General features: G+C 41.1%; 1 protein-coding gene across 3 annotated transcripts in view; it reads right to left on the reverse strand.

Moving 5' to 3' along the window:
* cadm1a (cell adhesion molecule 1a) overlaps positions 1-25,285 on the reverse strand; it is a 405,153-nt gene that overhangs the window by 83,475 nt on the left and 296,393 nt on the right. For all 3 annotated transcript variants that reach the window (XM_048615517.1, XM_048615519.1, XM_048615520.1), the window contains 3 exons: positions 12,807-12,953; positions 8,299-8,451; positions 5,035-5,172 (listed from right to left, as the gene is read on the reverse strand). In XM_048615517.1, the coding sequence (XP_048471474.1) occupies positions 5,035-5,172; positions 8,299-8,451; positions 12,807-12,953 (438 nt within the window). The remainder of the gene's footprint in view (positions 1-5,034; positions 5,173-8,298; positions 8,452-12,806; positions 12,954-25,285) is intronic.

Raw genomic sequence — 25,285 nt, forward strand, 5'->3', positions numbered from 1 at the left:
CAGCAATTAGGAATGCAAGACAAATTTCAACCTGCCATTGACACCTACATGTTGCTGAAGTATTTAAAAAAACGTTCAATTTTTCTGCCTAATCCCCAATATGCCCCAATTCTCTCAAAGTCCAAACATCCAGTCATCTTACATATACATAGAGAACAGCTCATCACCACCTTCACAAAAGCAGTTAGGAATGGGCAATAAATGCTGGCCTGACCAGTGACACACTCAGCCCTCAATGAATAAAAAAGTCAAGAATCCACAACTTTCTGGAATGGAGAATTTCAAAAGAATTACAATCCTTTAAGTGAAGAAACTTCTCCTCACCTCAGTTCTAAGTATCCTACCGATAATCCTGAGACATTGTCCCTTAGTTTCAATCTCAGCATCTGCCCTCTCCTGCATCTCTGTAGTTTCGATGGGTTTACCTCCTCTTCAACAATCTATCGAGTACAGACACACTCTACTCCATCTCTCCTCACAGGACAATCTGTCTCCCCAGGAATCAATCTAGTGAACCTTCATTTCATCCATTCCTTAGGCATGTCTGACCTCAACACAACTCTGCACAATTGTAGCAAGGCTTCCAGTCCCGTTGCAATAAAGGCCAAGCATATTAACTTTTCAAAATGTTTCACATACAAGAATATTTAAATTCTGCTAAACATTAACGTTTATTAGTGTCTTGCAATCTTAAAAATATTTTCTATTCTTCTTACCAAAGTGAAAACCTCAATTATCCACATTGTACTTCATCTGTTACACCTTGCCCAATTATAAATAACCATTTGTAGGCTTTTGCTGACCTCTCAGTTTTCCATCTAGCTTTGAATCAGCAAACTTGGACACATTCCATTTGGTGCCCTCATCTAAAAGATTGATACACACTGCTGCGACCTCAGCTATTTGCAAATGATGCATGTGGCAGCCCACAAGTATTGTCTTGCCAACGTCAAAATAAACCATTTATTCCTACTGTTTTCTGTTCTTTAACTAATCTTTTATCTAATGCTATCAGCAAAGATCTTTTCCCTCTGCTATTGCATCCATTACTCTCAAACCTACACTCTATCCATTTCCATTTTGAATGTCTTTTCAAAATGTCAAGTACCCTGGAATGAAATTGCGAACTTCAGCCACCAAGCAACCACACTCTGTAAAGGCTAGTAAATCAAACCCAGTTATGGGTATTTGTGTCAGCTTTTCGTTCAACCTGTCATGAAAGCTTTGTGCATTGAGATGAGGAACCTTAAATGTGACATTTTACAATTCCCTCTAAATTTGACTTCATCCATCAATGCACTGTTACTGTTAACTGTTGTTTTGTTTGCCCCTTTCTGCCACTTTTTATTTATACCCAAACAGTAGATTGCTCCACGGCCTTGACATTTTCATTTATGAATTCCCCCTCATCTGAAACTTCTTTCCTGATCACCTACTCCCAGCATCTTTGTTTAAAACCCTAACTAAAATTGGGCTTCATACTCACAACTTAATTATTCAATTCACTCAGCTACCGATTCCAGCCTATTTCAAGTACAGACAGCTACAATGGACTTCTTTCCCCGGCACTGGTATGTCACTACCACATGACTCGAAACAGTCTCCTGCACTACACATTGAATCACATATTCAACTCTCATTTGTTTGATTCTACCACAATTTGGACATGGCTCTGGTAGTAATAATCAGAGATTATTCTTTTTGAGATCCTACTCATTAATTTAGACCACTATTCCTCAAACTCTCTCAGCAGAAGCTCATATCCCCAAACTGTTGGTACCAACATGGACTATAACAGATTGTCCTCTTCCTCCCATTCTTTATTTTCCCCTTTATTCATTCATCGGATGAGGGCGTCGCTGGCTAGGCAGCATTTATTGCCCATCCCTAATTGCCCAGAGGGCAGTTAAGCGTCAACCACATTGCTGTGGGTCTGGAGTCACATGTAGGCCAGACCAGATAAGGATGGCAGTTTCCTTCCCTAAAGGACATTAGTGAACCAGATGGGTTTTTCCCGACAATTGACAATGGATTCACGGTCATCATTAGACTCTTAATTCCAGATATTTATTGAATTCAAATTCCACCATCTGCCATGGCAGGATTTGAACCCAGGTCCCCAGAACATTATCTGGGTTTCTGGATTAACAGTCCAGCGATAATACCACTAGGCCATTGCCTCTCCATTGCCAGCCTCGAGGAGGAGATGTCCTTAATTCTGGAATGAAGCAAATAACACAATCTTCAGACCTTCTGGTTACAGCTGCAGAAAATGGCAACACTGCCCCCAGCTATACTCTTCTCCTATCATGACTACATTCCTTGTCACTCAAATGGCCTCTTGTACTACTGCGTTGTCATCAGCTTGCCCACCCACATTACAGACTTTGTCCTCATCCAGAGAGTGAGCAAGAACCTAACTGTTGGATAAGGATGAAGACCATGGTTTCTTCAGCACTGCACCCAAGGGCACATTTACCAGGCTTCCATTTGTGACTCCTTCCAGATTTTTAACACTGCTTTCTGATCAAGTTGTCCAGGTAACTCTTACCCTCTGAAACCCCGCAAAACTCGTACCTTGTACTGCAGCTCAGCAACTCTTCCCTTTGATACCTTGAGGTGCACTCGCTGCAAATGAGGTTATCTGGGTTTAATTACTTTTCATAAACTCTCGTGTTGCATTTGCAGGACATCATCTGCACTGACAACTCATGGCTGTGTTTTGTTTATTCAGTTAAACTATACTTAAATAATCAGGTTAGCTTCTAAATTTCTTCAGTACTTAACTTATCTTCGATTTGATCTCGGTTAAGTTGAATACTTACTTGCAGCAAGAATTAAAAGAACTGGAGTTGGAAAACAATACCTCCTTCCCACTCCTTACCAAGTTCCCATTAACTTTCACATTTACTTTCTGATGCAGTGTGTTTTAGACTCCCTGGAAAATCCAACTTTCATTCACTTTCCCATCACTTGGCTGGAAAAGAAATACCTGTGGACGCCGCACAGTTAACTAACTTTTATACGAATAAGGAGAAATAGGTTATTTGACTTCTGCAGACTACTCCAGCAGTCGATAAGATGAGAGCTGACCTGTGCATCTTTCCATCCACATTCCCATCGACTCCAATAATTTCTTCTTCCCTAAGAATGTTTCAATCTTCACCTTAAGAACATTCCATGACCCTATCTCCAACTCCATTAAGGGCTTTACAGCCCTCCGAAAAATTCTCAATTCTGTTCTGAAAACGGGATTTTTTTTTTTTTGAAAACAGTGACCCCTTTCTCTGGACTGCCCCCCACAACAGGAACCCCCCTGTGCATGTCCATCTTTCCAAGGCCATTCAAGACCTTACACAGTTCAATCTAGCGGCCCCTCAGTCTTCTAAGCTCTAGTAGAAACAAACTCAAGTCTGCTCTTCAGAGAACCAGTTTATTTCAGGTATTAATCCAGTCAACCTCCTCTGAATCTCCTGCCTTCAGCCAAAATACATGAGAAGGAGTGGAAAGAGTACCTGGGAGGCAAAAATAGAATGGAACCACCTTGCAAATTATATTGAATTGAACATTTTACTCAAAGCACACAGCAGCTAAAAAAAGGATAATTAAGTTAGTAAATGCAAACCAAGGAAGTAGAATTTTATTTTGCTTAGCGCATTTAATCGGGAGCCTGACAACTTTACTAACAAATGTCAGTCAAGATAATGTGTTAAATTACTGAAGGGGGGCTTAAATCCACCATCCTCTAACACAGCTGCAGAACTCTACTACTGAAGTAACAAATTTTGTTGCAAAACATTTTCTTCAATGACATCAATATCATAGAATCCATGCAGTGTCAAAGTAGGCCATTCGACTCACTGAGCCTCCAAAGGGCATCCCACCCAGACTACTCCCCCAACCCCAGTCCTGTAGCCCTGCATTTCCCATGGCTAATCTGCACAGAGCTGGACACTATGGGTAATTTAACATGGCCAATCCACCTGAACTGCACATCTTTGGGCTGTGGGAGGAAACCAGAGCACCCGGAGGAAACTCACGCAGACACAGGGAGAATGTGAAAACTCCACACAGACAGGTCGCCCAAGGGTGGAATCGAACCCGGGTCCCTAGCGCATCTACTTTAGCCAATATCTCATTGAATGGCAATCTTGCATTTCTGACACCATTTCCTCATATCCTGTGGTATTTTAAACATGTAGACATCTATCAATCTTGGCCTTGAGCATACTCAATGACTGAGCTTCCACAGACCGCTGCAGGAGAATGCCAAAGATTCACAACACACTGAGTGACAAAATTCTTCCTAATTGACCTGCCCTTCATTCAGAGACTGTTCCCTGATACTAGGCACAACAGCCAGGGATAACTACCTACCCTTCATTCTTCTATACTCTAGGGAACAAAGGGCCAGTACATTTCATCTTTCCTCGCAAGACAAGCCCTTCACCACAGGAATTAGTTCGGTCAAATTTTGGCACATTCCCACTGTGGCAAGTATATCCCTCCGTTGATCAGGAGAACAAAACTCAAGACAACACAACACACCAGCTGCAGTTTAACCAAGGCCCCATACAACTGTAGTAAGGTATCTTTACATTGATGCCCAGATCCTCTTGTAATAAAGATAATTTATCATTTGCGTTCTTAATTGCTTGCTGTATTCTGCATGCTAATTTTCATTAAGTTACGAGCAGGAACATACAAATACCTTTGAAGTTTATCTTTTCCTAGTCTCTCACCATTTAAAGTATAGCTATGTAATGGGAGTGGCACTTGATCAGGAGGAGAGAACTAGGGCTTGGAGAACTGGGGTCGAGGCCAGATCTCCTGCCTTCTACCTACAAACATGTCCCAACGAGTCAGCAATAAGAATTAGCACAGAAGTTGGAATGTGTGAAACATAAAACTTAAGTGTTGAGGATAATTAGCTAAATGCTACACCTGCCAGTTTGTATTTAGAGTTAGAACATATGTGGTATGTTTACATAGACCAAAACTAATGACTGTTGCCAATTCAGAAAATGTCCAAACCTTGCATCTCTTCATCGCCTTTCAGCCACTTGATCTCAGCAGCTGGCTTGCTACCTGTGGTACTGCACGTGAACTCAACATCTTCCCCTTCATTCAAGACGTCCTTGTTTGCATCTATGGTCGGAGTTTCTGGTGGAACTAACATTAAAAAGACTGTTTCAGAACGTGCACAAAGCAGACAGTTCACTGGCACATATGGAGAACCTCGCATATTTTGCCTTTGGTAGTTGGCAGAGGGGAAGATGAAGTTCAATATTTTGTTAATTTACAGTTTAGCATTAAGAATTCTATTGTTACGCTGACCTTGCATCAATGTAAAGCTCAGTCATCATTGAGTTGGGATTATCTGGGAATCAGACAGGTGATCTGACTCAAGCACCTTCAAGCAAGCACTCGGGCATTGCAAACGGTGCTGTGCATCCTAATTTCAGAGCAAAATCATATCTAAAGTCTGCTCCAACTCTTTTTAACACAAAGTCTCTCTTCACAACAACAGTCAGCAAAGTTTCCACATGTTTAGAAGCATGCAGTTCTTCTGACACTGACCCAAGGTACCGTGACTTGGGTCTCCCAGGTGCACAGTTCTACTGTTCCGACGCTGCGACCTGTGGAAAAACAATAGCCTCGACGTGCTGTTCAAAGTGGAAAGAAATATCCCAGTAGCAACTGTACCCTATACTCTGTATGTGTGACATTTTCAAATGTGACACTGAGCAGGTGATGGATGCACTAGATTGAAGACTTCTATTATATGTATGGACAGATAGATGATAGTCTCATAATAATTTACAACCCGTGGTTGTGTAGTGTGTTAGAACCTGGTGGTGATTTGCCATGAAGAGCTCTGGAAATCAATTCAATTGCACTGTCTCGGGCCCTAGGCACAGCCCAACAGGCTTTTTCAAAAAGAAAATTAAAACGTTTAAAATGTGCACAACTTAATTGTTTCCTACACACACAGTTCATGAGAGATCTACAACTAAATAGCAGTAGTACAGCATGGAAAATATCAGCTGCCTGTTCTGAGTGGTTAGCTCAGCAGTTTCTATGCTGGTTGTCTCAAATGTTAAGCTACATAATGCTTTTCTGGCACCTCCCAAACCCACCATCAAGGAGGAGAAAGACAGTCGGTCCCTAGGAGCACTGTTAACCCCAGGTTCCCCTCAGTTATACCATATCTTGTCTGAAGGATTATATGGTTATCCCTTCAACAGCTCTGTTTGAATATATGCGATGAACTGCTGCCATCAGTCTAAGGAGGCAGTGCATTGCTACCTCCCGGAGGGTCTCAACATATGAACAGCAAGTGCTGGTCTTGCCAGCAGGGCCCACGTATTGAAAACCATTTTTTTGTTTATAGACTGATGCTTCTCTCTCTTACATGATGCTGCTTCCTGATCAGGGAGATTAGTGGGTTGACAGGGCTGACAAGAAAAGCAAACATACTTGACAGAAAATTGCTACCGTGGATTGGCTTAGTGCATTAAAGGAGCTGGTGTGAAAATCCATGCTCGATGTTACGTAGCTTAGTCTCACAGGGAAAACAAAATCCTTCTGATCCATGTTCTTGTAAATCTTTCAATTAAGAATACAAGTGTTTAACAAAATTCCATTTAATGTATGTGTAACTTATGTATATTAATAAATCTCTAAGTGTATTGTACAATTTGTGGGATACTCTACTTTTGTCTTACGAGCGAAGGCTAAACAGATTGGGACTCTACTCACTGGGAGTCGAGAAGAATGAGAGGTGATCTCATTGAAACATATGGAATTCTAAAAGGAGCTCGACAGGGTTAAAGCTGAAAGGGCAAGTCTAGGACCAGAAGGCATAGTCTCAGAATAAAGGTGTGGCAATTTAAGTCTGAAAAGAGGAGGACTTTGTTCTCTCAGGAGTTTGATTGTCTTTGGAACTCCTTGTCACACAGAGAGCTGTGGGGGCAGAGTCCTTGTGTATATTTAAGGCTGAGACTGATAGATTCGTGATCAGTCAGGGAATCAAGGGTTATGGGGAAAATGGGCAGCATCTGTGGAATGTGTGCTTCTGCACTCAAATTTCTCACGAAGGGGTCATGACAATTTTGAAACCTCTGTCACAATAGAGAAATGTTCAAACCATTAACACAACAACACTTCCATCATTACCAACGTTAAGAATTATAGGAATTCCTGAGGGGAGATTTCCTTGGCTTCTACTGGAATTGCATACTAACACAAATCCTGTTGAGGGCATTCAAAAGAATCCAAACCTGGCTATGGCAACACAGAAAGAATGAAGCATCATTTGTCTACAGGCAGAGTACTATTGGGAGCTAAAGACTTGCTCAGGCATTCCCGGGGGTCAACCTCAAAATGTATGGCAGATGAAATAATTGTGGGAATCCTATGACCTATAGGAAACTAATGATAAGCACAATTAAAACACTATCCTAAAAGTTTTACTCTTGTTATAAGCTCACGTAAGTGAAAGCCTTTGATTTTTGGTAAATTTTGATGACGCGAATGTTATGTGGGAAATGCAACATACTCTCATTTAGACCATCCACTGTCATGAAGTGTTAACATGTAAGGAGGATCACAGGATAAAGTTATGATAAAGTATATATGTAGGTACATGATATAGATCCCTCTCTGCTTAACACCAGCCTGAGAAGAGTGTTCTCCTATTGCAAGATTTAGCCATCTGCCCCACTGCTATCTCGAGCTGTGTAAACAACTGCAGATCAAAGGTGGGGTGAGGTACGTTGATCCACGGCACAACTCTTTCACACTGACATACCAACATGCCGTAGCAGAGAAATATATTATTGTTCAAAGCACAACAGTGCAGCGTACATTAGATTGACCGTACAATCAAAGTACAACTGTGTTGATAAAATTGTGCTGCATTTACAAAGATTTAAGAACAAGTTGAACAAATAACAGATTCTTGGGAATGATTACTTTGCAGTAAAATCTAATCAAGGACTTCCTTTCAAGAATAAGTAATGTTAAAAAAAAACTATACACTCAAAAGATTTGGAATTTAATCCCATACACTAGTTAAAATGTATCTAACCACAACTGACACCTTTCGTTTGTATCTGTTCACTGTAATATAAAAATGATATAGATTTACAAGGCAACGGGACATGTCCCCCTGCTGATCCCACTGCAAAGAGAGGCTAGACCGGGGATCAATATAAAATAGAGTTCCATTGATGTCTTAGATAAGGTCTAAAATATTGTACTGTTCCATTTCTCTGAGTCAGTGTTGTTACTCACCAAGAACTGTAACAGTAGCAAAGGCTTCCTGGGGAGGATCTGTGTAAAGCTGGCAGACATATTTCCCTTCATCTACTAAGGAGACATTTGACAATGAGACTCTTAACTCGCTGCTCGAAAAATTCACCAGCTGAAATCTGTTGTCTTTCAAAGCTGCAAGATGGAAAACAACATTTGAAACATTAAAGTGCAGGTCTGTGAAGGATAACAACATTTTTAAATCGATTAATCTTTAAACAAAACCTCAGTGACCAAATGAGGGAGAAGCACTGTGGCACCATGGTTAGTACTGCTGCTTCACAGTGCCAGGGACCCAGGTTCGATTCCAGCCGTGGGTGACTGTCCGAATGGTGTTTGTACATTTTCCCCGTGTCTGCGTGGGTTTCCTTTGGGTGCTCCAGCTTTCTCCTGCACCCAAAGATGTGCAGGTCAGGTGGATTGGCCGTGCTAAATGGGGAGTGGGTCTGTGTGGGATGCTCTTCAGAGAGTTGGTGTGGATGATGGGCGAATAGCCTGCTTCAACACTGTAGGGATTCTATGACCAGCTCCAAGCACTTCAAAGGCTAAGAAACAGAATTATAAACAAAGGAATAAATAAAATGAAACAAAAAAACCTGTAAAACTTCAGGAAACAGATCAGTTTGGAAGAAGGGCTCTACATGACTTGTCCACCAGGTCCAGAGACTGGATATGATTTCTTTGATTTTTGTCATTAAGTGAGTGATGGTTCCCTTTTGTTTACACTGTTCAAGCAACTGATACAGACCAAGCTACTAATGACATGTAGACTTCTGTCCCCACATGCAATGGGGTGGTTACTTCTTTTCATAGAATCATACAGCATGGAAACAGACCCTTCGGTCCAACTAGCCCACATCGACCATGTTCCCAAATGAAATTATTCCCACTTCTCTGCCTTTGGCTCATATCCCTCCATATCTTTCCTCTAAATGTACTTATCTGAATGTCTTTTAAAATGCTGTAACTATACCTTTCATTGCCTCCTGAATTCTATAGGTCATCACCACCACCCAAGGGCCAGACCCTCACAACAGGTCCCTTCCCACTGCCGCCCGAGATTGTTTTGACATTATGTTCTGCCTATGATGTTAAAACCTGCCTGTCTCGCGTGTTGTTGTGAGAACAAGAAACTTTGTGGTTGATTATAGTTAACATCAGTTCTGTTTATGGTGTGCTCCTGCAACCAGGACTGGCGATGGGATTACTTGAGAGTTTTGGAGGGGTGTTACACAAACCCTGGTAACGGCCCAGCAGGGCATCGCCCTTCAAACTTCAGGTCACTGTAGCACCTCCCCTCTTCCACCCTTCAGCGTGCCATCAGTAACTCGGACACAAGGGAAGCCTCACAGACAGGCCTATAATTTATCTCCTCCCCAAACTGGAGAATATCAGCTGGTAATGAAATGTTGGCAGCTCAGAAAAGGGTCAAAATGCACTACATGCCTCCAAAGATCCTGTTTGGAAGTAAATCATTGTTTTAAAATGTCAACTGTTTCAAGGGATCTTGTCAAAGGCAGAAATTTAGCAAGTTAAAGAGAATCTGAAAAAAGTGGCCACGTCAACATAATTAACACTTGGAAATATACCTCAAACTCCATCCTGCAGTCATCTTTATTGTTGAAACGGAGTAATCAAACTTGCTCCCTTTGCTCAAGAGAAAGCTACCAATGTGTTCTCTGCCACAATCTACCACATGCCGACATTCAGTAGACCATATACAGATTGGACTCCTGCAGTTCCACACTAGACTCCCCTTGTGAGTACAGACTGAGCACGTGTTCACTATGTAACCCTGGTGCTGAGATGAAGGTTATCAAAACTAGTTTGAGTGATAATGGCTAACTTAATTAAACCATTACCCACTGTATATTGCGCAAGATTATGATAGAATGTCATTTTTGGCCGTAACTGTATCAAGCGTACTTGAGACCACCTTGGAACAGAAAGGTGTTGCAAAACATTGAGCAGCAGGTGAAGCTAGCGGACTCACGCAACTATGGGAAAACAACACAATTACAGTTCACTAATAACAGGATGCTGCCATCAAACCAAGAGGAAGTTTGCCTACTTCACAAAAGAGTAAAACGATTATACAAGTCTCAGTGCTCTGTACGATGCTAGGTATGAAGGCTGGACATCCCAATGCTGGTGGACCTTATCAAACATTGTACCCCATTAACTATCTTCAGCAGATAGCATGCTCAACCGGCCTGTACTTGCAAACCTTAACGTTCAACATCAGAAGCGATGCTGCTATTGGACAATATTTACTAAATAATGCTGACATTTTTAATTACTACGCTGGAAAACAATTCAAGGTTAGTTGGGCTCGTGGCTCAATTCATTTGCCCATGCTACATATGTTCTCACATAAGGACCCTGTTCATTGTGGGTAAAAATACCATGTTCATGCACAATATCTTTTTCAAAAAGAGGAGAAAGTTAAGGAGACAGCCATATCTACTGCATTCCCCATGACAACACCCTGACTAGATTCTAACTGCCTGGTTTGATTTTAATCAGTTAAAATTGACAATTTGCAATTCTTGCAGCATTTCTATGCTAACAATCGTCCTACCAATCAGCATGGACTTTTCAGGCTGTATAAATTACTGTTCCCTTTCCAAGTCTGGGTTTCTTGCACCCTGGTTCTGATGATTGCAAAACTAAAAACTTTGACTTTATGTCTCCTTTTTAGCAATAATTCATTGTTTGTGTAGAACTACATAATTTAATTAAATCAGCTTTCAGAAAATGCTGTGGACACTTTGAGCTATTTTTGTAATGTATAAGAATATTTGAAATGCTGAAGAATCCGAACTTTTAAAAATGCTGCTGCTGAGATCATTTCCACATGAGCACAATCAGGAGTTAGACAAAGCAGTGGGTATAATTGGTAAGAACTGTGCTTTAAGTTTGAAATATACTCTCATGCATTTCTCACTGTATTTTACTCATTTGAACATCTTTTAAATACAATATGTATGATGAATTTAGCCACGTTTAGACTGGTCCTAGAGATTCAGAGCCCAATTAATATAATTTGAAAAAAAAATGCTCTCATTGACAAACTCTAGACATATTGCACATTCTTTAAATCTTAAGTTACAAGGAGTAAAATCCTATAGCTGACAGTAATCAAAACATCTACCTGTTCCAAACAGGCAAGATGTTAGTGCTAAATGATTCATTCCCTACTACGCCCTCTGATAATTTAATCCAGTTGACTGAAAAATCTTACTGAAATCTCCAACATCTTAGATTCCAGTATTTAGCCTATTCAATGCACTTCATGAAAATTAAAGTACTACAGATGCTGAAAATCTGAAATTCTAGTACTTAGAGTGCTAGAAAAACTCAGCAGGACTGGCAGGGAGGAACAGAGTTAACATTTCGAGTCTGATGTGAAGGAAAACAGGATCACTCTTCTGTGACAGACTAAGTCGATCAAAACAACCAAACAACATTAAACTTTCCGGGGACATGCTGAGTGCACACATAACAAAGGCTCCAGTGTCTCCAAGGAGAGGATGGCAATCTCAATTGCCAGCCAAATCCTTGCCTCCCACATTGCAGAAATAGTCAAAAGACCAAAGTTAACAACAACTGTCCATGTTGGTATTACAACACAAACAGACCATTTCACCCAACAAGTCCATTAAAGTCTACACAGAAACTTGTACATTCTCTACTACACCCAATCCCCTCAATGTCACCTTCTATTCTTCATTCTTCTGAACTCCCTATTCAATTTATTAAATTTTCAATACATAGTTTTCATCATGCCTGCAATTGGAAACAGAGACATACAGAATGGAAACAGATTCTTTGGTTCAACCAGCCGATATAAACTATGTTCCCAAACTAATCTAGTTCCATGTGCCTGCTCTTGGCCCAGATCTCTCCAAACATGCGTGTCTTTTAAACATTGTAACCGTACTCACATCCACCTCTCCCTCTGGAAGTTCATTCCAAACATGAAGCATGCTGTGTTTAAAAAAAAAAAAGTTGTCCCTCACCTCTTTCTTGAATCTTTCTCCTCTCACCTTAAAAATATATCCCCCCCGCCCCAAGTCTTGAATCCCTCAACTTAGGGAAAGACACTTACCATTCACCTTACCTATAGCCCTCATGATTTCATAAACCTTTAGAAGGTCACCCCTTAACCTCCTATTCTCTAATGTCAATGCCAACAAATCTTCTCATAATCTTAAAGGTCTGTACCTAGTCACTCCTCAGTGTACTCTTTTCTACTGAAGATGATCTGAAGCCTTATCAGTTCTCAGATGGGCCAGGACATACATATTACAATGAGATTCATCACCCCAAAAGGATCCACTCCTCCAGAAAAGGCAGCGATACACATATCCATAAATGTACAATTAGCACACGTCTGAAGACTGCAAACCACAACATGGGGTACATGACGGCTGAATTAATGAAAAGAAAAACAGCAAATAATTATTGCAGGCAGTTTGGAAACTTACGTCGAACTTCCCGGAAGTAAATGGTTTGTCGACTCGGATTCAACAGCTGGATCACTGAATCATCATTGTTCTTCACTCGGCAGCTGATGGTCGCCACCTCCCCTTCCACCACCACCACATTGTCTGTCACCAGATTCTGCGCATCAGCTTCACAAATTAAAAGCAACAGTTAGAAACACAATGAAGTGAAACAATGGTCTTCCCCCAGTATCTGTGCGACAAACCAAACTGGGACACAAATGGAGATTCTCAAAAAGGTCTAGGGGATACTGGCTTCTGCCAGAATAGAAGGAAACAGGCAGACCTTTCTAGGCTTGGAAGACCATAACTAGTTTTTAAACTTCAATTCACCGTAATGAATTAGGGGGCATTTATTTCACTCAGAAATATGGAGAGGCCCTTGAGGTAGCATCCCTACATCTGGAACTGAAGGCCCAGGGTGAAGTCCCACCTGCTCCAATGGTGCATAACAACATTTCTGAACAGATTGCTTAGAAAATATCTCCATTCAGAAAATAACAGCTCCTGTGGTACATTGTAATGTCCCTACCTCTGGATCAGGAGAGAGAGTTCAAGTCCCACCTGCTCCAGAGGACTGTGTCTTAACGTGACTGAGCAGGTTGAATGGGGAAAAAAAAAAATCCACTCAAAATTTCAGCTCTGACAAGAGCAACACACTATCTCAGAGTTAGGGAAAGATTACACAAATTCTGCTTTAAATCAGCTAGATGGGGAGGTGGGGCCTTGCAGTTAGGTTGACGAAGCAATGTTATTTGCTCAAAGTTAAAATTCTCCTGGTAGTGAAACATTTCTTTTTAAGTGGAGAGAAAATCACCTTGTTCTATGCCTTGCTGACATATTGAATTGACAAGAAGGAACCAATCACATTGCCATATTATACCTTCCAAACATATGTGAATTAACACTGCTGTTTGTTTAGAGGTGGTTAGCCACCATTGCAGCATAATACTGCAGTAGTTTTCTTCAAACATGCCACTTTTGAAGGCATTTTCAAGACTAATTTTAACTTGGGCATGTTGGACTACAATCAATTTTCCAATTCTGGATGTTCAAATACTGTAGATTCAAGTTTCCTTCATTTCTTCCCCAAATCCAGCTTCAAGCATTACTTCAAAAAGAACACAGAGTAAGACTGCAGTTTCAGATATCGGCCATCCTGTGGCCTCAGTGCTCAATTTCAGCTGTAGCATTCCAGAAGAGAATTAACCACAAGGCATGCAGGGTATTTCCATGAACTCCCCCACAGTGTGACTCTAACCTCTCCCACCTTTCTCCACACCCCAGGTGAAACAGTGCTTTCAGGCAGCGAAAGAAATACATGTGCAGAAACCCTTCAAATACACTCTTTCAAAAACTTGTTCCAAGCATACTGCATTTCCAAAATCTTTTCTGAAACCTAATTCAACTCTAGGTTTCCATCTCTGCTTTTTCCCAATCAGCTTTGGGCACTTTGACATACCAAAGTGTCAATTACTGGAAAACCTAGGAATGAATCACATTTCAACTTGCAATAGTCATTTCCTTAACACAGCATACTCAGGCAATTGAAATTGGGCATGAAAATTTTAAATGTGGAGAAACAGGTTACTACAAATAATCTGAAGCAATATACTTTGGGTATAGGAAGTGACTAATTTATCACAGTCCTATTACCTCCATCGTGTATGACCTAATGCTAAAGCTATCACAGAGAAAATAACTGTACAGAGGTGCCATCTTAAAGGAATAGGTTGAATGTCATTTCTATTGATTACCAATTACAGGAACCAGTAGGCCACAATCTTTGTTTAAGAGAATCAAGGTTTCTGGAAACTCAGTGGAACAGGATTGCAGTAAACACCTGACACTGGAAGTTATTTTCACAGTCCTATGTAACTTTCACCTCCAAGGTTATGTTAACAAACACAGATGCACAAAGTTAGCGGATGCTACTGATTATTTGTTAAAATTGGGAGGTTCAAATATCCTCTAACAAGGAACCCACAGCATTTTACATGAGGTGCCAAGCCAAGGTAGAATCTCTAGTCCATTGACTCAAGGTGGATGTTAACAATCTTGCAATTTTGTTCCTGCAGAACTGAATTCCACACTTTTTCCATGGAAATCATTACAAAACCGGCAAGTTGTTGCTGTTTGTGGGTCCCCTCTCTCCATAAAAAGCCTACAGTGGTCACTTGTATATTAAGAGTACCACAGAATATAACTTATTCATTGAAGCAGTGTGGAAAATCTTTTGATTGAATTATCAGGGCGATGGACTGATCCTGCGATGCCTGGTCTAAATTTCACTGTGCCAGCACTTATATGGCACACTTGAGACACAGTTACAAAGTCTGTATTTATACACTCCAGAAATACATTTATAACAGATTCAACTTGACAGGAGCTGTGAGCTTGTTTAATCATTGTTTTATGGACAGCATAAAATTACATTCGCGAGGTTGGTTTCTACTGCCATGTTGGGTACCTGCTGTGTTATTTCTGTTGGATCATATTACTTTACTGCTCATCAAGAATATAAAGGCTTCAGGCTCCTATTCTGCTGCCTCCCTCCTACACTCCAACACCCTCAACTGTATTGAAACGTGAACACCAGCTTTCAAATGTGTGATTGATGAGGCTTCGTAGATAAAGATTCACAATTCATCAATAGCTAAGTTTCTCCAAGTTCTTCACTCAGCAGTTGGCAATTCAACGTGGGCAGATTGCATGGTGTTTCTGAAATCCCTTCTATACAGTACTGACTGATTTAAAGTGGACAAGTATTTATGGAGGGTACAGGATGCCAAGTGGTTTGCCATCTTTCCTTTCCCCCATACTATTCTGAAGCCACAGGTATATGCATGGAACTAGTACTGAATCACAGCTAGAGCTGACCTTATCCCATTTTATGTTCCCTCACACATCTCCTTCACTCAGTGTGGATTTGTTGGGCCAAATGACCTGTTTCCACACTATAGGGATTCTATGATCACTCAGGAATACAGGACCATGAGGAGGCCATCTCACCTTCTAGATTTTACCATCATCGAGTGAGATCGAGGTTGATTTCCATCCTATCTCCAAGGGCCTGTCTTCGCTCTCTTCATGAAATAACAAGGTGTAGAGCTGGATGAACACAGCAGGCCAAGCAGCATCAGAGGAGCAGGAAAGCTGATGCCTCGGGTCTGGATCCTTCCCTATTCGTGTCATGGCTAGCAAAAATCTATCCATCACCTATCTAGATTATGCAGCTCCAGTCTTTTTGGGTTTTGGATGATTTTTGCCTCTACCTAGTCAAGGAGGTCTGAAACCCATTGTAGTTCGTGCTACAGTAATTTCTAAATGAAGACCATAAGAAACAGGAACAGGAGTAGGCCATTCAGCCCCTCTACACTGCCATTCTATAGGATCATAGTTGATCCCATATTCTTCACATCTGTTTTCCTACATTTGCCCCATAACCCTCCATTCCCTGACTGATCAACAGTCTATCTCAGCCTTAAATATACATAAAGACTCTGCCCCCTACAGCTCTCTGTGGCAAGGAGTTCCAAAGACACTCAACCCTCAGAGGAGAAATCCCTCCAAAGCTATTCAACTCATGATATTGAAGATGTGATCTGTCTGGAGCCTCAAACTCCACTGAGATTTACAATCATTTCAATTGGTTCAGATAATTTTCTTCAAGAGTTCTCTGGGTCACAATGTAAAACAGCTTTGTTAAACTTAATCTTTTGTTTGAGGAGTATGAAGCTTCAAGAATATAAATGTCATTCTGATGTCTGTGGAGCAAAGTACCATAAAGCCTAGCATTCATTTTCTTACTCCTATAATCAGGGACACATTGGAAGTTGAGACACTGTGCTTTCTCTTTTATTTTGTAACCAACTAAAAATATTTACATTCGGTTGCAGAACAATTCATTGTTAGCGCACTTGGTGGTGCCCAATTTGACTGTCATTTCCAATACACTGGTCAAGCAGGATTGAGAAATTATCTATACCTGGCCCACTCTAATGTTAGTTTGAGGCTAAGGTTTGTCATTACTTGCCCTAGGCAGAATTTGCAGCCACAATTTAGCAAAGCTGGAGTTTCATTGTACTGACAGCCAGTAAAGTTCGTCATTTCTGAACAAGATTTGTGACAATTCTAAGCGTGGAAGCTTTTCAAATCTGAAACCTTTAATGGGAGCAGGAAGGCTGACGTTTCGGGCCTAGACCCCTGAAACGTCAGCCTTCCTGCTCCTCTGATGCTGCTTGGCCTGCTGTGTTCATCCAGCTCTACACCTTGTTATCTCAGATTCTCCAGCATCTGCAGTTCCTACTATCTCTGAAACCTTTAATACTTTGGTTATCAGTTCAGGATAGTGATTGTGATCACCCATAGCTCAGATTGTGTACCAGTTGGTATTACACTGCCTAATTGCATGCCATCTGTTTTAAGTCCAGAGAACTCGGCAAATATTTAGAATGACACACTGTCTGGGAATCTCTTGACAGGCATTTCAACACGAGATGACACAGAGTTGGCCTCACAATATCGCTTGAGCTATCTAATAAATCTGAATTGCAATCATTATGTTCAAGGCTCATTCCATTCAGTCGAGCTGATAAAAGAGATAATTCATATTCTTTGTTAATTATATTTCCATTAGGATTGAAGCTTGAGAAACTTTGTGGAATTGAAGAAATGCCAAACAGTGAGGCTGAGTGAATTGTGAATCAGACTCATTATAATGGGAGCTGCTTCTCAGTAATTTAACAAAAGCAAGTGTCTCCCAAGCATTCATGCTATACACAGAACATACCAATGCAAACTCACAACACAAACATCAGTTCAGCCTAGCTCTCTGGGAAGTGGTGCTCCGATTATATTTTTTTAATTAATTCACAGCATGAGGCCGTCACTAGCAAGGCCAGCAATTATTACCCATCCCAGAGGGCAGTTAAGAAGGTGGAACCAGATGTAGGCCAGACCTGGTAGGGATGGCAGTTTCCTTCCCTAAAAAGGACATTAATGAACCAGTCGGGTTTTTCCAACAACTGACACTGGATTCATGGTCATTATTGGACGCTCAATTCAAGATTTTTATTGAACTAATCTGCTGTGGCAGGATTTGAACTCAGGTCCTCAGAACCTGGGTCTCTGGATTAACAGCCAAATGATTAATACCACTAGGCCATTGCCTCCCTGAAATGAAAGAAAGGAACGGATTTCCATATGCCTGAAATGTGCATATCTATGAATAAACTCTGTGTTGAGCCTCAACTGTTAAATACATTAAAAAATTCAGCTTGTAGGAGATAATTCTAGGAGATTTTAAGTGTTCTCTGAAAGTCACCTTAATGCTACAATGATTGTGAAAAGCCAGGTTGGGAGTTGGGGGTGAGGGGGGTTTGCAGTGGGGAGTCTCCTGCCTTCAGGCAGGGCAAGCTCGGAGACAGGAAGGGCACATGATTAGGTGGCAAGATGCCAAAGCCAGATTCTGCACCCTGCCTCCGTGTTTGGGACCAAGCTAGAAAGACATGTAATTGACTTTGCTGCCAATTGGGGCCCTTAAGTGTCCAATTAAAAACCACTTAAGGGGCCTCAGTCCACCCCCTCACCCATTGGGACTGATTGCTGGGATGGCATTTGAGGAGAGGTTAAATCGGTTAGGATTATATTTGCTGGCGTTCAAAAGAATGAGCAGTGGGGAAACTTAAAGAAACTCAAAAATCTAACAGGACTAGACAGGGAGGATGTTGCAAATGACTGAGCAGTCCAGGACCAAGGGTCACAGTCTAAGGATACATGGTAAACCATTTAGGACTGAGATGCGGAGACATTTCTTTCCCCAGAGAGTGGAGTGCCTGTGAAATTCACTACCGCAGAAAGCAGTCAAGGCCAAAACATTGAATGATTTCAAGAAAGAGTTGGATGTAGCACTAGGAGCTAAAGGGATCAAAGGATATGGGAGAAAACAGGAACAAGGGACTGAGTTGGATGGTCAGCCATGATCATGATGAATTGTGGAGCAGGCTTGAAGGGCCAAATGGTCTATTCCTGCTCCTATTTTCTTTGAGTAACCAGCAGCTGATGGGCTTGTTGGTGTGTGGCATTCCAAATAGCTCCAATGTTGCAGGCAGTTCGACTCCTCTTGGTTTTTTTTTGGGGGGGGGGGGGGGGGCGGGGGGGGGGAATGCCATGAATGCCTAACCAAACATTGAGGGTGAGGGAGGTGCACAGTTGGAGTTGACAGCCCCCATCTCTGCTTTTGACCTCTGTTTCCTCCCTCTCCCCAAAAACCTTCGACTGAGGAACCCAGCACCATCCCCTACCCAAACCCCCATATCAATTACCTTGTCCTGGGTCCTCCATGATCCTGGGACTTGAGGGGATCAGGGCTACTGTCCCAGCAGCAGCCACAGTTTCCACCGTAGTGCTGCTGAGCAACAAAAAAACTGCTGGCATCTGGTTGGTCAGCAACTCTTGATGGGAGGGACTTCCTCTCCCAGAACCTTGATTCCACAGGAAGACCTGCCAGAGGCCACACCACTGACTAGTCGGTGTGGGGTCTGACGGACTTGCCTCTGAAGGGCCAGAGTGAGTGTCTCACCAGATTGTCTACTTGGCCACCCATTGAGACCCTAATGCCCCAACAGGACACCGCCTGAAGTCAATGTATGAAGCTAGGATAGGATTGTTAGTGGAATTACTACTGCACGCACTCACTATAGTTAGGATACTTTAATTATCAGTTATATTCATTGCCGCAACATTACTTAAATAAAAAAACACACATCCAGCAAAACATTGACCGAGGACACCAAAAAATGTTGATTAAATCCCCTATTGCTTCAGCTTGAAAGGCATTTTCAGAATTTATTTCAAAAAAGTAATAACCAGGAAACTTATTTGTCCATGAGTCATTTTTCAATGCTATGTACATTACTACATCTATGCAATGCAAACAAAAGTAACCACTTCATGCAATCTTATTTGCAGTTGTCTGCTTTCAATTGAAAAAAGCGGAAATGAATAACTCATTCTATCAGAACTGGGGAAGGATGCACAGTTTTCAAACCCTTCACTTGCTTTCCTCCTTATTGAATAGATTGTGCAAGTCAACCAAAAAAAATCAGGATCCAATGGATGAGAAAGAGGAGGGTCAACTACAGGATGCAATAAGGGTAACAACCAGTAGAGGGCATGTCATTGCACACCCTGATCCCACAAATACTTCCTTTTCGTTCTAAGCAAAACAAATGCTACGAAAATCCTAGATGAACTTTAAACATACACACGTATGCATGTGCCGAGGTCTTCTTTCTATAGCATGCAAAGAAAACGTGCAAACTGCAGGAAAAACAGAACAGACAAAAGGTCAAATAAGGGAACTGTTAGAAAAGTTTAAAAGAAAACACAATTGAAAAAGTATTCAGCTCTTCCAGCTGTGAACAAATCCATCTGCAAGATCAAAGCTGGTCTCTTTCTGGTTCACTGGTACCATTAAGTTTAAATGAGATTTTGGCCACAGCTTTTATCCTGATTGCTGGAGACAGTCTCTGCTTTAAACTCTTATTACCCAGCAGTAATTGGATCATTCACCCCAATCTGAATTCATCACCTCGGGCCAAATTGCAAGGATTTCAAATTTGGACAACCAGCTGAAGAACTGTACTCAAATTAAAATTCACGTGCACAAGACAGGCAAGTCCCTTCCCAGCATCTTTATTAAAATTTGTTAGAGGATCAGGGCTCCTAGGAATTTTAAATGGGATGAGATTTTGGGATTAAGGGAGTGGGAGTGAGAGAGACACAAATGGCATCTCCTGGCGATTCAATTATTGCAATTTAAATGTTAACCTTCCAATAGAAAATTTAGAAACCAGCTTTAGCAACACTGTCGTGGTCAGAAACCAAAAACAAAAGATTATCCCGACTGGTTCAGATATTCAAGTGTGGTTCAGATATTCAAGTGAATCAGAAAATATCATTGAGGTTATCCCCAAAAGAGGCTTTAATATGCGACATGGTGGTAATATATTTTTCTGATTGAAGGAGCATTCTACTTGTAGTTGTTCCAACGCAAGGTTAACACTGTGAGAGGAAAGGAGGGTGTTGGCTCTGTAATGACTGCTGTTTAATGTGACCAAGAACAAGCAAACTTGCATTTCTATAGCACTTAACCTCTTGAAGCAAAACCCGTGTGTGTCAGGGAAACTCAAGAGAACTGGCAGCATCTGTGCAGAGAGAAAACGAGTTAAATGCTTTTGAGCCCAATGTGAGTCTTATTTGTTTTGTTTCTTCTTCTGAAGTCATTGGACTAGCAACATTCACTCTGCCTCTTTCTCCATAAATGCTGAGAGACCAACTGAGTTTCTCTAACACTCTGTTTTTATTTTAGATCTCAGCATCCATGATATTTTGCTTTTGAGACCTTATCTCTCGACTTGGATTTTCACTTTGCTGAGACATCGTTTCTTACCATGCTCTTATTCTTCATTGACTGGAAGTTCCAGTTAAGAGACATCAACCAATGATCGAGCTGCATATTTGCTTTGAAATTGTTTTGCTGAAACCATGAACAATGGAGGCTTGCAGTGCAGAGGGAAGCCTTCAGGCCTTCATATCTCAAAGACAAGCCTAATCCCACTATCTGGCCAAAGCTGTGAATCACTGTCTGCTGTAAAAATTTCCTTTGCCCTTGAAAGGCACAATGTTCACCCTTTGTCTCAACTGCTTCCTGTAGCAAATCACTACATTTGAGTCACTCACTGCTGAATGAAGGTACACCTTATTCTTTTAAGTTGATAGCATCCTTCATGGTTTTGTCAACTAATTGGCCACTGCCTTTTCATTTCAGCAAAACTTTCCCTAATTTTCAAAACATTTATTAAAGATTTCTTAGCTTTCTCTGCCCCTGAGGAAGTGCCCCAGTATTAGGAATCTCAGACGCTAATTAATTTACACTCCTAACATCATGTCGAAAACATACAGAACCTTCCTCTATCCTCAAAAAGAGAAAAGGCTGGAGCTCCTGCGGCAATCAATCTCTTTGGCACATATCACTGTATCGCTTTCTTCTCCTGGTGGTGCATGATATCAATGAAACAACTCCCGATGTCAGCATTATTCCCAAGTTAGGCAGAGAACAGTTACATATGGAGTACAGCTCTAATGACCCAGCCCTCATTTCTTACACCAGCTATTGTGTGACCCAGTCAAACTGGCTTCTTGCCAAATTAGGAACAATTTTAGGCTTCTGGCCAAAGCCCATCATGAATTGGATTAAAACTCCTTTCACATGGGATCCTTACAGATAGACAAATTTGAAGCCAGTTCCTAGAAGTGAATGCTACGTGTCTAAATCACTCCAAGGCTTTGACATCTGTTCCCAGGGGGTACTTAGATGGGTACACAGTAGTTGAAAAATTATCCTAATCTTCTTGCTCACATTCTCTGCTCCTAGTTATATATTACAAAATGCCACTGGCTGTATTGTGAAGCGGAGGATGGCCAAGGTGTCTCAGCCTGTGAGGAGGAGCTGTCCTGCTGATCCTATCCTGGTGATCACAGAACCCGGCAAGCGGGTTTGCCCCAAACCACCCAAAAGGCACCACCAAGCAGCAGGCCCCTTGAGGCCAAGAACCAGGCAAGGTCCTAGCAGAGATAGTAAGAACTGCCGATGCTGGAGTCAGAGACAACACAGTGTGGAAATGAAGGAACACAGCAGGCCAGGCAGCGTCAGAGGAGCAGGGAAGTTGACGTTTCAGGTCAGGATCCTTCTTAAGAAAATCAGAAAATTTTCCTGAACAAGGGTCCTGACCCAAAACGTCAACTTTCCTACTCCTGATGCTGCCTGGCCTGCTGTGTTCCTCCAGCTCCACACTGTTATCCAAGGTTCTAGCAGCCAGACTGCAGCTTGATGAGCAAAACCTCACTGGCCACCAATGACCCTGAGCTACATTCTCAGAACTTCCTGTACTGGAGCCTCAGAGTACTGTAGAATACACAATTAAAAATAAGAAAAAGTGATGAATATCATTTTAACAGTTAATTCATTTTCCAATTTGGAATTTAGCCAAAGTACTATATTCTAATTCTGAGAGCACAGGTATAATATTCTAACTTTATTTTAAACCTAAGGAAGGCCCCACAGAACCCAACTCACGTTTAAACATTTATTCTTTTGGCAATCAATATTTCATGTAAGGTTGCTTCACTGAAAGTTATAATTTTCAGGATTGCCACCTCCCCCACAACTTTAATTGAGGACTTTATTCCAGGTGAATTCATAATTCCTTTATCTAATCATATCCTTTCTATTCAACTTCTAGGATCTGGTAGAATAAAGGCCCACAGAAGTTACAAATCTGGTGACTTTTCATTGTTGAGTCCAGCTGATTTTTCATGAACCAAACCCATTTTTTGTTCTACTTCCTCCCCTGAGGTATTTACATTTTCACTTCCACTACCAGTTGTAAACATGGAGAGAAACAGGTTTTTCAAATATTGTTTTTGGAAGTTCTTAGCAAGTCCTCAATATTGCCTACCAGCCTCTTTTTCCAACTTCCATCCCTATTTGTATATTATGCATCATAAATCTCTCTACAATTGCTCTGTAGGTTAAGCCTTGTAAAGATTTCATGCAACTTTGTCTCTTCCCTCTGACTATTTTATTCCCCGGTTCATTCATCAATGGGACAATTTCTTAAACAATCCACTTTTGTTCATTCTGTTACTCTGAAAGGAGAGGAAAAAAATACAACTGGGATAAAATAACACTGGGGGAAACTTCAATGTGAATGACAGAGACGTATTTGCACTTGCCTTGTTTTCTGTAACAATTTCTACTACCAGTAGAAACAGGCAGACAACTGAGTATTTATTTGTTATGGTCAAAAAGATTGTCTGGATGTCACTGTCATCTGAGGACGGGGTTCCCTAAATCATTCTCATATCAAATAACGGCCATTATGTAACATGAGAAAACTTTATTATTGGTGAAATAATTTTGATGTTCACATCAAGTTTCTACGAATTGCCTTCATTTGATTCTCTTGAGATTTCGATTTCTGTCTATCACTTACCAAAGTCAATGTTAAAAAAACATCACACAGCAGAAACTGGCTTGGGGAAGTGAAATTGCTGCTTGGGACGAATTTAGTTTGGGATTATGGACTGGTTAGACTGAAGGGTCTGTTTCCATCTTGTATTACTCTATAAAAATTGGAGGGAGGGTCAGAGCAAAGGGTCAAGGATGAAAATGTTAAAATCGAGGCACTGCTCAACTGGGAGCTAATGCAGACATCTGGACGATGTTTCACCAATGCTGCACGATGCGCCATGGAACAGTTTATAGGCTGGTCTTGGAGATTTCCATGCTAAGCTGCGTGCCACGTTAGCAGTCTGATGACACTGATTTATATTTTCAGCAGAACAAACAAAAACATGCAATGCAGCATTTTTCTCTTTCATCTCTTTCCCCAACTTTGCCTGGGGTTCAAAAGGCATCTGAGATCAGCTCCTTGGCTGGCCAGTCATGTGGAACAAAGAGAAACTGTTCTCTTTAAAATAAAAATCTTTTAAGAATGGCAGCTTTAAATGAAGCCATTGAAAAACATTATGTATGTGCAATGCAAAGCAGCTTCTCTGTACAATGAACAAAAGGCAACTTGGTCATCAGAACACAGCAAGCAGTTACCATAACACCCGCATAAATCTTCATTTTATAACAATGAATACATCATATCTGTCCCAAAAAAAGGCTGAAAATTCTATCTCCTCTACATTATCCATTCAGATTCATTTGTCTCATTGTTCTAATACATGCACAGTTACAAAATGTGTCGTCCATTCAGCTACAGATATTTCCTAAGCTTTTCGCTACATGCGATCCAAGTTTAAAACGTGCACCAGCAGAACATCAGGGTGTTCACCAAGCAACCTAATACATCTCAAATCGAGGCGTGCTATAGAAACGCAAGATTATGTCTCAAAATGTTCATGTTTAAAATGGAAAGGAGGCACAGCATGCGCAAGAAGTTCCAGTCTGCTAATGAGATCCCATGGTAATCATTGGAACGCAGTTTTTGATCAAAGATTTGCTTAAGAAGCCCATAGATTATACTGCCCGTGGGCAAAAACCCACCTCAAGTTTCTGTTTGAGAGATTTTGGTTCAACCTTAGCTTCAACACGATCTACAAGTCTAGTGGAGAAAATTAAATCAGAGAAAGTCCACGTTCCAAAATAAGTAATTAAGCTTTGAATTTTGACTTATTCCTTAATTTACTAGCGGTGGATGATGTCAATATCAGAATACAAGGAAATCTTAAATGACACTACTAATACTTGCATCTTTATATCCCCATTCCAAGACATCAATTGCCAGTTTAAAGCAGACACTCAAAATTAATAATTATTGCTCGCGTTGGTTTAGTAGCTGGCCATTTAATTCACTGCTCTTTTCCCTGTTAAAGTGATACCCGTG

The sequence above is a fragment of the Rhincodon typus genome, chromosome 32 (genome assembly GCF_021869965.1).
Source record: "Rhincodon typus isolate 14 chromosome 32, sRhiTyp1.1, whole genome shotgun sequence".
Lineage (NCBI taxonomy): Eukaryota > Metazoa > Chordata > Chondrichthyes > Orectolobiformes > Rhincodontidae > Rhincodon > Rhincodon typus.